The 15,988-nt window shown below is 32.6% G+C and overlaps 2 protein-coding genes across 2 annotated transcripts; one reads left to right on the top strand and one right to left on the bottom strand.

Moving 5' to 3' along the window:
* Window positions 1-877: 877 nt before the first annotated feature.
* Window positions 878-11,657, bottom strand: LOC126970177 (mitochondrial import receptor subunit TOM40 homolog 1-like). The gene is made up of 8 exons (XM_050815957.1): window positions 11,436-11,657; window positions 10,733-10,800; window positions 9,525-9,716; window positions 8,100-8,231; window positions 7,807-7,918; window positions 5,993-6,069; window positions 5,701-5,797; window positions 878-4,804 (listed from the first exon to the last, which is right to left on the bottom strand). Exons 1-8 carry the CDS (start codon window positions 11,563-11,565, stop codon window positions 4,665-4,667), a joined length of 948 nt encoding a protein of 315 aa, XP_050671914.1. The 5' UTR covers window positions 11,566-11,657; the 3' UTR covers window positions 878-4,664.
* A 2,970-nt stretch (window positions 11,658-14,627) lies between these two features.
* LOC126970195 (STING ER exit protein) lies at window positions 14,628-15,648 on the top strand. The gene has a single exon (XM_050815978.1). It carries the CDS (start codon window positions 14,858-14,860, stop codon window positions 15,500-15,502), a length of 645 nt encoding a protein of 214 aa, XP_050671935.1. The 5' UTR covers window positions 14,628-14,857; the 3' UTR covers window positions 15,503-15,648.
* The last annotated feature ends 340 nt before the right edge of the window (window positions 15,649-15,988 follow it).

Raw genomic sequence — 15,988 nt, 5'->3', positions numbered from 1 at the left:
AAAACGCGTGTAATTGCAACGGTTTTAGGTACATTAGATGAAAACGAGATCTGGAAAGGTTTTAAAACGTCGGGTTAACTAAAATAAAAATATAACTTTTACGCAAACATCTAATGTAAAACCGTTACAATTACACGCGTTTTAATCCTTTAAAAGTGTTTTATTTAGATTAAGAACATTACCTTACATGTTATGTTATGACGTATGTAATTTTTTAAACTCATATATTTTCATACGTTCTATACCATAATAAAAAAGTTACCTTAAAGTTAGGAACACCTTTTCAGGATTTATTCTCTGTGAAAATTAGTTTCTAAAAAAATGTTGTTCAATATCTTCTAATATCTAAAAACGTTTTGGGTACAAATTTAATAGTGTACTTAATGGTATTCACCATTCTTCATTATTCTGTAGTCTAGATAATTTCGTGCATTTTTTTTTCCACAAATAAATATATCATCGGTAAAAAACTGCTTCTTATAAATATTGTAAAGGTTAGCAAAGTAAAATAAACAACACATGCGCGTAGATGCGACAGGTATCGACTTGTAAATCCGCTCTGCAATTCGCCATACGCATTGCTCCGTGACTCAGAACGGGTGGTTTTTTGAATGGGTGGTTTGGTTGGTTTTTGACGTTCAATAAGTAAAATATTGAGAACTTGAATATTCAAAATTCTTCCAACATTTTCAAATGCCGATGCTTCGTTATCGTCTTATGAAAATGAGCGACACTCAGACTCAACTCGTTTGCAGTGACATAAATCAATCACATTCCTTCAAATATTAACATTGAACATCTTCGATATACTTTTATATACTCATTGACAAAAAGTTAAAAAAAAGAACAAAAATGGGAGTCGAAATAAAACACCAGATCATTAATAACATAACTATTAAAAATAAACAGTTCAACAACAGGCTATGTACAATATGCCATATTCTATCTACATTCATACATCATAAACATTATCTTGACATGTCCATTGTCATCACCCACTGCTTGCTAGTGCAATGCTTTACAATAAAATCAAAAGCTTAATTATCAAATTTTTTTACACGTTATAGTCATTTGAATTATGGTAAGGGCTATCTCAGTGTCATTTTAGTATTATTAATGTTATAGCAATAATAGACAATAACAGAATTTTCATGTGGCTGAAATAGGAACTAATATTGACAGTCAACCTAGATGTGAATATCATAGATAATTTATTATGCAATTAATGCTGCTTTTATAGTTAGTACCTGGACGACCGAGCATTGCTCGGATTTTTAAGAAGGCACAAAACTTGAACAAAAACAAACTAATAGGACATCTGGATTCGAACCGAGGTCTTCTGCTTTCCTGATCACCCAACGTCCCATCAGAGCTATTATAGTCTTGTACATAGTGGTTAAATTTACCTTTGTATTCTAATGTCATTGTAGCAGTTTCTCATTAAAACACGGATAAAACTACAATTTTTTAAACCGAAACCCACCTAGATCGATTTCTCGCCCCCAACACTACCTGTATACTAAAGTTCATTAAAATCGTTGGAGCCGTTTCCGAGGTTCAGATTATATATATATTTATATACAAGAATTGCTCGTTTAAAGATATAAGATTTATGCAACTGTGGTGTAATAAGGGGTATTAAAATACGAATGTGGGTTTATCATATGGGTGATTAGTATCACATGAGTGTTTTAATACCTAATTATCAACAGTTGCATACAAGACTTTATCTACACCCATAATATGAATCCTCTATAAAAGATTCTGAAAGCTTTAGTTTACTGCTAATATTAAAAAAGTCCTAGTAACTATATCATCCAAAGCAGTGTTAGTATGAAAATGGATGATATAATGTTGTTCTGAATTTCATTACAACACTCGTTTGGATGATGTAATGGTTATTAGGACATTGGGTGTTTAAATGTTGGCAATAAGCTAACTGTTTTAGAATCTTTAATAAGGGATTTAAAGCATGGGTATAGATGTTCATTAAAACACTGTTTACAAAGCCCATCTTCAGCCATATATAATTAATTTGCTACACAATTAATTACTCAATAAGAATGTAATTAGAAATATTTGACCGCAGAGTTGCCATATAGCAGTTTTCAATCTTGGTCCAATTGAAATTTACGTTTGAGCCACATATATTTTTTATGCTACTTTAGGTGAATTATACAGATTTCATTCAAATACAAAAAAATAACAGTATATAAAATGATGAAGACATGTGGATGTGAATCAATAGTTATTTATGCAACTGTTATGTAATGAGGGGTATTAAAAGACGAATGTGGATTTATCACACGAATCGAAGCCGAGTTTTATAATAGTATCACATACCTAATCATCAAAAGTTGCATACAAGACTTTATCTACAACCAGAATATAAATCCTCTCGTGGAACGCGCGTAAGCGAAAAAGTTCTTTTTTTGAAATTCATACTGATACCACGCATCGAGCAATAAGAATGTGGCTGTCTGTTGAAACTCTTTGCGCATGAAGGGATCGAAAAAAAACATAGGAGTGTTGTTATGAAATTCAGTACAATACTACAACACTCGTTTGGATTATTGTAATGGTTATTAGAACATTGGGTGTTTTAATGTTGGCAATAAACTAACTGTTTCAGAATATTTAATAAGAGGTTTAAAAGCATGGGTGTAGATAAACTTAATTACAAAGTAACTAGTTGCAATCTTAGATTATATAAACGTCTAGATAGAGGTAAAAATTGAGGTTGACTGTTAACCTCTATTTTGAGTAATGCACATACAAATCGCGAGTGTAAGACATAGCTTTCTTTTCATTGGTTGTCTAGCAGCAAGAGACTATCTTGACATATAAATTATCTAACATTGCAATTTGTATTATCTCAGCTCAGTCAATCAATGATGTTATGTCAACCTTGTAACCGACCAGATATTATACACCATCAGAAATTGTGCAAAATTACTACTGAGAAACAGCTAATTGATTATCTATAATGTCATCTATACAACACATTAATTCTCTGATTCACGCAACAATACAATGTATAAATATCTATTTAAAATTACTGGCATCACATAATTTGTCTGTTCATTCGGTTCATCATTGCCATGTCAGGAAATATCTATTAAACGGACAAAACAAAAGTGAAAATCAAATGCAATTAATCTTGTGATTATCACATAATTACTGTGTCTTAACTTAATCATAACAATTTTTTATTTATTGACAACACATCCCACACATAACAATAATAAATGTAGGTATCCAGTTTGTGTATTTGTGGACTGTACATATCTGTGTAGGAAAGAATGTAAATAATGTTTGCCATTATATAAAAACATTGCTGACATTAAATATTTGTGTCAGCATAGATTATCTGTCATTGGTTATACATAGTTGGTCTACCTCAAAATGACAGGCTAAATTGGCTGCCACAAAAACTAGAAAAGAAAAAAAAAACTTTTAAATAAAATACTCTTTAAATCGAGTTATTGTAGCATCATATTTAACGTTAAGTATTATGGATATCCAAAATAATAGACATAAGTATCGTACACAGCCGGTCTGTGATTTGAGGCCCGACTCTTCTCAGCTTTGAACTGATTTTCTAGCTATTTAAGGAGGTCTTCAGTCGGTAGGGGGCATTAGTGGACATAGTTTATAGTTTGTTAAACTATAAACAATCGAATTGTTATAACTATTTTAATGACATCTGTCGCCTTAGAATTGCCAAATTGAAATGGCCAAAGTTGCTATATGGCAGTATCTCGCTTAATGCTATTATATATTAAATCTTTTATTTTATAAGCAAGTTTTTGAATTAATAAAGTAATTAATAATGAGAATGTGTTTAATATAGACCTTAATAAGTTTTTATTTTTTAGTGTAATCCCTCACTTCTTATTAAACACATTTAATTTGTGCCAAAATTATTGGATTATATAGGATGTAGAACACATAGAGTGTGATACATAGCAAATAACAGACCACAATATTAATTGCTAGATGATATACATAATAGCTTTAATCACCACTATTAAAGATGGGGTGACAGAGATAATACTTTAAAATGTATTTTATTTAAATCTGTGATATATGTATCAATCTCACATTGTAAAAATACACTAGATATACATAGGTAAAAGATGAAGTCAAGACACCACAATACAATTGTAACCAAAGATACCACAAATATCATTAATTTGAATAATAATAGGAATATTTCGTTCATAACTTTAATTTGAATTAGACAAATAAATTGAATAGGAATGTCTACTTTACAACCAAGGACACGGACATTATTACATTGGAATTAGTAATAACAAAAAGATATACGAAAGGATAGTTATTTTTAACCTACTTGAGCATTGGTTTTTGTCCAAGCTTTGAGAAACACAAATATGTGTATGTTTAATAAGACCTTCTCATTCATGTCATAAACCATATCCAACTTATGATATCAAGAAGTTATTATAAGTAGATTTTCGCTATTAGGTTTATTACTATAAAATACCATATACATATCACCTTGGGGAGTTGTTGACAACTGTCAAAATATTAAATACACACTGAAAGTTAAATCAAATTTAAAGCACTGTCTTTCTGGCAACATTCCTATTATTATTCTGTTATATTGTTATCTAACCATTAAACACTGCACTACACAACACTTAGCCGATGATAAGTCCGCAACCAAACTTGAACTGCTGCTTGCTCTGGTTTGCCATTCCGGAGAGGGCAAACGTGAATGGCAGGGGCTGCAGTTTCTTTTCTAACACTGCACCGATGTTCCAATTGGAGTCCACCATGCCTGCAACAACAGTAATTGTGTCACAGGTTTAAGTTTTTAGGCTTACATTTTTAATGAGATATGATGACAAAATAGTTTTTTTATGGGATAGAAAGATTAAATAGTTTTTTATGGGATAGTATGACAAAATAGTGTTTTTTATGGGATAAGATGACAAAAATGTTTTTATGGTGTAGGAGGACATAATAGTGTTGCTTATGAGATATGATGAAAAATAGTGATTTTTAATGAGAAACAATGATTGAGACGCCCAACACGTTCACTAACGGCCATCCCCAATATTCAGTCTATCTCCGGTTGTGGCCTACTTGAGATAAAAATTCTATCTATCGTTGAGTTTACAAACTCAATGAAGGCAACTCATCTTATCCGTACACACTGTCTGTCAAGGGAGGACGGATAGCTAAGCAGGAATAGAAGTTTGTATGGAAATTGCAATGCACGCGTCCCAATATAATCTGTATCTGTAGCTGTCAGTAACATTGGCTGTCTCTAGTAATGTATTTATCAAACCCTATTTGTCTGATCACAAGTCGGATCATTATTATTTGCCTAGTAAAAAAATATTTTACTGTGTAATAGGTGTGAAATATGTGCAAACTCCTTTTTGTTATTGATCTCTGATTGTTGATTGATGTTGAGTTCTCTCAAAAAATTTTTTTGTGACACACGGACGGCCAGACAGACAGACATGACGAATCTATAAGGGTTCAGTTTTTTGCCATTTGGCTACGGAACCCTAAAAACAAACTATTGTATTGATTATGAAAAGATAATAAGCTGCCCTGAATATATACATAATTTCGACTTTTAACTTATTCACATTTTGTACGAAAATAATAACTAACTTTGTTACCTAAGAATTGTTAAGGATTTTTTTTAAAGAATGCATTTACCTCTAAATACAAGATCAGCTTTAGGTAGCGTGACCTGATAGCCAATAGTGCCCACAGACTCCATACCGCGGAATGACGTGTCCATTTCTGCGACCACCTGCAAATCACAAAATCAAGTTATTTAATTTTTCTATGGATCATAATATTTAAGCTTTTATTATTTTACCGTAAATCATGATCTTTATTATCCCATAATTCGGTGGACATGGGTTAAGTGATCCTAAATAAAATTAAGATTAATAGCACCTTACTGATCCGTAAACAATTATTATTATTGTTGTAACAATATTACCTGTAGTTGTTCACTGGCTTGTTTGAAGTAGCACACATGAAAACTAGCCGGACCCAGTGTCGCAGACACCTCCGAATCTGAAATTTATTTTATACTTATTTTAATGTATGTAATAAATTGATAAAGTCCTAGTTTATTTTTTTAGCCAAGTAAGTTCTCAAAAACACTAAAATGTAAATAACTTTTTACAATACCATGTAGATGGGACCCGTAAGTAAGAAAAGGTGGACAGAGGAAATCACGGAAGCTGTTGAAATTGAGGGAATAAATGTTAGCAAGTACCAGAGCGAATAGAAGAGTAAGGAGGAGGCATTTACCCTACAGGATCCATTAGTATTTTAAGTATCTAGATATGCCTACGAGTGGGAAGCTACTTTGCACAAGATGCCGGCTAGATTATGTATTAGGTAGCGCAACGGCGTCTTTTTCTGCCTTCAAGCAGTAATGTCTAAGCATTATTGTGATTCTTATTGGGCAAATGAGACTTAACATCTTATGTCTCTAGGTGACGAGCGCTATTGTGGTGCCACTCAGAATTTTTAGGTTATTCAAGAATCCTGATTTATATTCCATTGTAATGGGCTGGGCGTATCAATTACCGTTCTTTATTGTCATAAAGTTTGTGTGTTCACGAATTTAAGAACCTTATAAAGTGGAAATAAAAATGCCTTATTATTATTTCACATACTTTCTCCCAAAGTTTTGTGTATAAAGTAATTTTTATCATCCACATAGTATGACATATTATGTACCTATAATTAACAAATGTGGGTCATTTTCTTTTGCTACACATTCATTCACACCTTCATTACTCAACAAATATTAATGAAATTTCCGACTTGTGTCGAGTACTAAACATGTTTTATTATCTCTGTACGGTTTTGAACGATAATTAATGACAAAACTGATAGAATAAAATCTGTGTACTGCACTGAAGCAGTTTTACAGTTTGATTGCTTGATTGATACACGGCGAATCACTGAGCATATATATATATTAGATACCCTGTATATATAGCGATAAATCAAGCAGAGTGCTGTATTGCAACTACTGAAGACTAGAAATATATTAAGTTATGGTATCATATAATCAGACTAATTTCCTCAACTCGAAGACTGCGCGCCTATTTTGCGTGTATATAATATATTTGTTATTCCTGCCATCCCAATTCCTCCAGAAACCTTAGCAACCTCCTCTCCTTCCTAAAGATTTCTGGGAGTGTGTGGGTACCAAGATGTTGAGCCCGGTAAGTTGCTACACCTGGACAATGCCCGAAGAACATGTGCAGCAGTTTCCTCTACCACCATGCAGGCCCTGCACAGGGGGTTGTCAGTTATGCCCATATTAAAAAGATATTTATTATAGGGACTATGCTCGGTTAGGGACGCCATTATCAGTCTAAGTTGGACACTATTGAGCTTAATAAGGGCATTTGCCATACTGGCATCAATGCTGGGGAGCGTCTCCCGTGTATGTCCTGATTTCTTGTGCGTTTCCGAATGTGGCTTTTGTGCAAGCCAGGAGGTAGAGATATGATATCTGGCCCTATGACAGTTATATTTGAGCCTCTTCTAACTAACTCATCTGCCATATTATTTCCGCATGAGTTGCTATGACCTTTGATCCATTGTATCGTAACTTCGGTATGGTTACACAAATGATTTAGGGTGTTTATATATATCATATACATACATATATCTATATTTATATATGTATTTTGATTGCTTTAGTTTGCTCATTCAATCTCATTATTTTTTAAGAGTTTCGAATGGAGCTTGTTACAAATGTAAGGTAGTATTATATAAGACACTAACCGTCCATGGTGTACCGAGCCGCTGCCGAAGCAATGGCGATTTCTCCTCCCATCACACGCGAACTAGATTGATATACCAGTTCCGCTCCTAATGCCAACCGACGAGTTACTGACTGAAACAAATAAAAAATATGGTAGGTCATTAAAAAATGGCTTCATGTAATGTGGATTTTATGTTGAATTTGTTGTCACCATTTCTTTTAGATTCGCAAATGTTATTTTGATTTTACTTAACTTGATTCATACAAGCTATATCATTTAAACAAAATAAATATGCTTAACATACATACATACCTGTAGATAATGTCCAACAAAGACTGCAGATTTCTCACTGAAGTCTGGTTTGCCAATAGCCATTGCCAGTGTGTAGTCGGGGCCTTTGTATTCCACTGTGCCCTGGGTCGCAGTCAACTTGCATTCCTGAACCTGGGTTATTGATTATTTTTCATGAAAATACGGTACGTACAATAATGGTAAATATAATTGTATCACAAAGGTTGATTGTACAGTATTATTCGTAATTCGACATATTCCCTATCGGAGGTGACAATTTGAGATAATTTTAGTCCCCATAAGCATGCAAAAATGAAAAATTTTTGAATTATCAGGTTTTTTAGCGTTTTTATTTTAAAAAAAAGACTAAATCGCAACTTTAAAAAAATTATTTAAAATAAAATAAAAAGATTAATTTAGCTAATTTTTTTACTTCTGATTTAGAAAAACAATTAAACACTGGTTAATTTATCAATATTAAGACAACAATTATTTCAATATTTTTTTCAGATTTTTTTAAGTAAAATGCCTGAAAAACAAAAATGTTATGAAACTTGACATGCAGATGCCGATTATTTTAAAAACATGCCCATTTTCTTAGCTGGAAAAACCAGGAATTTATTTCAATGAAATTGAAATCAAATGAACAAAAGAAGCAATTTGTTCTTACTTTACCTAGACTAATTAACTTGTTTCCGAAGCGGTAGTAGTATCTAGTAGTATAAGAAATGACATCAAAAAGAATTGTAAAGGAATCAATTTTGAGAAAAAATAAATGCCTAATATTACAAGCAGAAAAGTTTGTTTGCTATGGTAAGCTATCACCTGGAAATTAGAAATGTGAGCTTATTTCTAGTTCTTAAAAATATTTCTTGTTTGTCACACTCATGACAAAAATGGTCATAACACAACAAGTGGTACTGCATGGGCAGGGTGCATCTCTTACCAAAAGTGAATGTCTCGAACATCTTTTATTCATACATAAATGAAAATAAAAAAAAACTGATAATGCTACAGGGCTTGCCTATATCCATTCAATAATATAAATTTAAATGCTCCTTTGCACAGGATGCCGGCTAGATTATGGGTACCACAACGGCGCCTATTTCTGCCGTGAAGCAGTAATGTGTAAGTATTACTGTGTTTTGGTCTGAAGGGCGCCGTAGCTAGTGAAATTACTGGGCATTTATGTCTCATAACATCTTATGTCTCAAGGTGACGAGCGCAATTGTAGTGCCACTCAGAATTTTTGAGTTTTTCAAGAATCTTGAGCGGCACTGCATTGTAATGGGCAGGGCGTATAAATTACCATCAGCTGAACGTCCTGCTCGTCTCGTCCCTTATTTTATATCATAAATAAAAAAAACATAAAAAGGTAACATCATGTGTAAATAATCAGCAACCAGCATATAATAAATATAATTGACTGGGTAATTCAAGAATTACCTGTGCAGCAGCTTTGATTCTGACATCAGATGACAACTGGTGTATAAAGTTAAAGTTGACATTCCCCGAGGGATCCACATCACCCAACACAACAGGGAATGCTTCGGTTGGTGATATCTGTTTTGTACCAATGTATGTTGCACCCAGTTTATATCCATTTTGTGCAGAGCTCATTGTCAGAGTGTGTGACATCTGTGGATGATCATTGCAATGTAATCAAAATCACTTTATGAATTATATTATATTAAAACAAGTTAAAAAAAAAACTGAGATTGAATAAATAACCATAACATAAAATCAGTAGTACTTGATTAGTATGAACTTGTGTCTGTCTTACATTGTCATAACATCCCCAAATATTGAATATACCACAAGAAAGGTAATTTAGCAGACTATAAAAGTAAAAATATTTAATTTTAAAACCTTATCTGTGTAAAATATGACAAGCCGTCAAAATGTGGTCAGCCGTAAAAATTATCTGTAGCAGTCAATTTAAAAATTCTTTTTTGTATTATCTATGATGTTTTAGTAACTATTCTATTACTAATTAGTAACTTTGAAGTATGTTTTAGTTATAAAAAATTACTACATTCATTAGTAATAATCGAAATGTAATCTGTAGGTTAATCTAAAAAAATCATAAAAAATTCATGACAGCCCTACTTTAAATGAAATTCATTTAAATTAGGCAGTATCTATTGTTTATGTTATCTAACAAAGCCCTAGCTTGTTTAATAACAAAAGCATTGACATTCGTTTTTATAAACAAGCTGAAACACTTCAAAAGCAATAAATTTTACTGTGTAACCCGAGCCCATTGAACTTGGCATCCTTAACGCGTGGCTGCTTAAGACTGGCCATAGCGCCATGCGCTTTCTGGGCATAGTCCGCTCAATGGAAGGGTTAAATAATAAAAATATTGTTAAACCTAGGAGATATTTGTGCCCATTGTTCTCCATAGAAACCTACATAATTTGGAATGGGTTTGAATCAGAATGATTCTTGTACCTCAGACTCACTTTTTTATTAATGTGTGACATTCAAGATTAAAATTGCCTATAATGTTCTAATTGAAACAAACTATTTGAGTTTTTTATTATTATGTTGCAAGCTCATTTCATTTTTCTTTTAGTGTGTGCCTGTGTGAACAAAAATAAACATCTTTGATAATTATTTGTAAAAATTAGATAAAAATTTTATTTGATTACCTGAAAGTGATTAGAGATTCCTTTATTCACCATAAGTTTGCCACCTTCAAAGTTTACTGGCATCACCTCTGTTAGCAATAAAGAACCATATTATAAGATATATCTGGCTTATCATGTAAAATGTATAGAATCTGAAGTGTGTTTCAGGGGCATATTATTATTAATGACGATATATAACTATAACTAATAAAATATAATAAAAATAATATTTTGTTGTTATATGAGCACTTGTTTTATTACATATCGTCTTTGAACAGATAAGTAGTCTTGGCTACACATGATATTTTGACTTAAATACTAACAACTAAATATCTATCCAGGATGGTAAGTATTTTACCAAACAGAGTATCACATAATTACTGGGCTTAATATTATAAAAATATTAATTTAAATAAAAGTATCTTTCCTTCTCTTGATATATCCTGCCAATAGAAGTAAGTAAAGTAAATAATTTGAAGGTATTTTCTGACGTCTCTTTGAACTGATCAGGTAACACGAGCATCACATAAAACACGATAAGTAATAACAGTCAAACATACGCAATATTACATCACAAGCTAACCAAACCGCTGAATGCTGATAACCTACTTATACCTTTAATTTATGAATGAAATATGGTTACACTTTGTGTGGGTGAACTTGTACCAGTAATATCTTCGTTATTGCTGTGTCTGAATATTAATAATATCAATACAACCCATACCTTTGGTCTTTTTGTGCAATTCATCTAAAGTTCCAGGATTTTCCCGTTTATTGGCATCTTCTATATTTTTTATATCTGTGCTCGATAAAGCAGAGTTAGATACACGATATCTGCTTCCTATAGCGCCCATTTTGTAAATTAAATCTGATTACTTTTCGAAAATTCCACAAAAATCGATAAACATGTGCAGTAAAATCTAAATAGGCAGAAATAAAAGAGAATCGGTCTTTGGGTTATCTGTCAACATTTTATTTTATTTTATTAAGTGGCACGGGATACATGGAAAATTGAGTAAATGGGACATTTAAATTATCTAAAAAGAGAATAATGGTTATCAGCTAAATAAATTTAAAATAATTTTTAATTTCTTATCCTGTAATATATCAATTAAGTAATTTCTTATAACATTAATGTTTTAATCAGACACAAAAAAGTAATATAGTTATTATAAATACTTTATTTAGGTACTTTACTTTTATCTAATAACCTAGTTTTATTATACACACAATAATCATTTTTAATTCAATACAATGTCAAAAACAATTAAACCAATAAAAATATATTTACTAAATAAAAGTAATAAAAGTTTTGAAATTGTAATAGTATGTACATCTCTCAGTGCTTAACATCCAAGCTTTTCAGAAGAAGCAGTCTATTCAGTCTACTAGTTCATTCAACTAATAGTAAAATTTACGGCTCTTGCTTTATTATGATGATCATTATTTATAACAGTAACAATAAGTGGTTTGACCGATCGGTTGCAAAACTAGTTTCGGTCACCGATTAGTATAAACGGATCTTTGGTTAGCTGTACACGACCACCGACTAGTATAAACGGATTTTTGGTTAGCTGCGGCGGTGACCAAATACGGCCTGTGGTCGTAATTGGTGAAAACAGTTTCTCGGTTCGTCGTATTCGGCCGCAGACTTCTTTCGGTGAACGAAGACGGGCGCAGACCATTTTCGGTGAACACGGCTGCTTGTTGAAATAGACTTACATAGCTACCGGTACCATTTACATTAGGTTATTTGAACTGAAACCAATAATTTGATTAGATATAGTCTAGCTAACGAAAGCTGAATCTAGCAAAAGGCGGCAAAATCAAAAAGCTTTATATGGTATTACCAACTAAAGGAGGAAGAAGTAATTTTAATACTTTTCCTATTTTTTTGATACTTCGTCGCTTATTACATAATTGTTGTACACACAGTATTGAGACATTAGTTGTTACTTCAACGTACAAATGGATCGTATTATAAGAAACCAGAGTATTGAAGGGGTAACAAATACCTACAGTGCAAAAACAATGTTTAATGAAAACCACCACACAGCTGAGGTGAGCATAAAATAAAAGCCATGAAGGAAGATAAACAGACTTTATTCAGACATGTCAGTGCAGAAGTTAATGAATTTGACAACACAATTATTGACTACTGGTACAGACAATAGAAAGTGAAGGTAAGGTATAATAAGAAAATAAATTTGTTTTGATTCTATGCACCGGTCATTACTATAATCACTTGTAAATTCGTTTACACCGATCAAATGACACACTCTAAGCTTGTTGGTCTACTGAAACGTGACATTGGCGAGTTGTGGTGCCCCTTCCACAGAAGCCACTAGAAAGAATAGAATAGAAAGTGAAGGTACTGCGGAACGTATTCTGTTCTATTCTATTCTTCCTACTATGGCTCCTGTGGAAGGTATACCACAAGTTTGCCAATATCACGTTAAGGTGGACCACCAAGCTTAGAGTATTCTTTTACTTATTTTAATGGTAGTGATGGGTGTTTAAGATTGAAACAAGTTTTATTTTCTTATACCTGAAACAAATATACATGCTGTTAGGACTATAAGGGACATACACAAATATAATTACTTAAATTATTTGATATACGAACTTAGTGCTATTTACAACTTAATCTTATTTATTTTAATATATTTACACAAAATATATACAAAAGGAGTGAAAACTAGGGAGAGGAGACATTTCAAGGAAGTTGGGTGGGGAATTTCAAGAGGTATAAAATTGTATAAAGAAGGTTGCGTTAAAGGGCAATTGAAGAATAAATGATCCACGTTTCCCTCATCTAGACCACATTCACACAAGGAATTGTCCCTAATTCTTATTTTAGCCAAAAATACTCGGGTACAAGCATGATTAAAACGTAAACGACAAATAGTTGAAATCACTGACTTGTTGGGAATTTTAAATTTGGAGAACCAAGGTTTCTGAGGAATTACGGGTTGTAGATCTCCATAAAATTTGCCTTTAAAGTTTTTGGAAACTTGCCAAATGCTGGATCAACTCTCATGCAACTTGGGTTTCAGGATGGTGCGCAAGTTATGGGAGAAAATTTTTGAATATTGGAGGGTACCTGTTGCAATAGCTGTCTTCGCACAGGCATCTGCATTTTCGTTACCAAGAATGCCTGAATGACCTGGAATCCATGCTAAAACGATGTTAATATTGAGGTCATAGCATTTTTTCAAAGATTCCTTTATTTTAAATATAATTGGAAAATTACTTTTAGAGCTAAATCGATTTGACAGTATTGATTGAAGGCAACTTTTGGAGTCTGAAAGAATAATAGAATTGTTCATGCCATGAGACTTAACAAATAAAATTGCTTCAAGAATGGCAATTGATTCCCCAGTGAAAACAGAAGTGATAGATGGGCAGCTGTAACTGAGTATAATTCTTGTTGAAGGAATCCATGCTGCAGCACCAACAACAAAATATTATGACTTGACCTGACTTGCATACCTTGCTCCCGTTCTTCTGGACTCCCGTGCCATTGATTAAATAAATAAAATATTAAATGTTTCGATTTCATCGTGTCTATAACAGAAGAGAAACTCATCTGAGTTATGTTATTAGCACTGAAATGACATAATAAGCTTATGGTAAATAAAGACCTTTATAAACTAACTAACTAACTGAAATCACATAATAATTGTTTGCTCGACGCGAAAATATAACTAGAGACTTTGCTTCTGCCTTACAAGCTGATATACCTCTGAATTTAAAAACAAGAGACTTGGCTACGGTCTTTAAAAAAATATAATCGGACCAGACTATTGCGAAGAAATTATAAGAAGAAAAGCAAAAAAAAACGCCGAAGACATGGCTGTATGGGCTTGAACCCTTTGCCTATCCTAATATTTGACGAAGAAACCATTAAAAATTAAAATAAATAAATATCGTGTTTATTATTTACCTATTCATTTATCTTAACATAATTTGTATAAAAAAATAAATTAAATTAAAATTAATATTCATTGCATTAATAAGATTTTCAAAAATTGAAAATGCTTCTGTGAATATAAAAATTGTTTTTACTTGTAATCTAGGAACACAAAATTTATCGTAGATACATAGCCAACATTTCGCTCTTGAATCGTATTTATCTTCGTAGTCATGCCTAAAGTAGTTTCTCGAAGCATAGTATGTTCAGACACAAAAGACCAGGAAGAGTACAACGAGACAAAACCTCTGCACATTTATTACTGTTTGTGTGGTCAAATGTCTCTTATTTTAGACTGCACCTTCGATAAACTGCCGTTAAGACCAACTGACGGGGCTCGTGTAATCGACGGTTCAAAACATGCCCATAAACTAACTTCAGATCCATACGAAACAGTGTATCTCAAGAGAGAAAAAGGTATTGAAAGGCAGTACAGGCTAAAATGTAAGAAATGTGCTCTTCCTATCTTCTACAAGCACAAACAAGATAGTAATGTTGTGTTTATAATGGAAGGAGCTTTAGTTCAGACAGTGGGTGAGGTTACTGATATTTACAAACAAGTGGCACTGGCCCAACCAAAGAAGATCATGGTCACAAAACATACAAAGAATATGGGTAAATTCAGTTCAGTAACTGTGTCCACTATTGATGAAGAGGAAGATGAAATTGAGGCCAGAGAGGTTGCAGATAGTTATGCAAACAATGCTAGAATTATTGAAAAGCAATTGGAAAGAAAGGGCATGAATAAACGCCAGGCGGAAATGCCGTCAACAAGTTCAACTGAAAAGAGGGTAAGAGGGACACTTATTGATAAATAAAGTTGTCATTAATTGGATTATTTGAAGTATATTTTCTTAATAACAGTGATGTAGAGACAATGTGAGGGTGTATCAAGTGAAAAATATAAAATTTATGTTATATTATGTCCTATCCTTACCTCTGAAAATAAATCTCATGGTAAATATATTTGCTTTTAGTCAAAGAATATAGTTTACTAGCTGACCCAGCCAATGTTGTATTGCCCTCATAGTTAACAGCTGTAGTTAACCCACTAAGTATAGGTAGCTAGAATAATGTTCGTTACCTCCTGAGAAACAAAGATTCTAATTAGTTATTCATTTTTAACTATTCTTTGAATTTAATTTCTGAACGACGGGGGCACATCAAAAGAAAATCAAAATCATTATTTTTATTTAATTCCGAGCATTTTCATATTTATTCGCCTTTTAAACCTTCTCTGAACTTCCACAATTAATTTAAGACCAAAATTAGCCAAATCGGTCCAGCCGTTCTCGAGTTTTAGC

The sequence above is a fragment of the Leptidea sinapis genome, chromosome 20 (genome assembly GCF_905404315.1).
Source record: "Leptidea sinapis chromosome 20, ilLepSina1.1, whole genome shotgun sequence".
NCBI classification, from domain to species: Eukaryota; Metazoa; Arthropoda; class Insecta; order Lepidoptera; family Pieridae; genus Leptidea; species Leptidea sinapis.
Note: the sequence above shows the minus strand (reverse complement) of the source record. Positions and strands in the feature narration are given on the sequence as shown.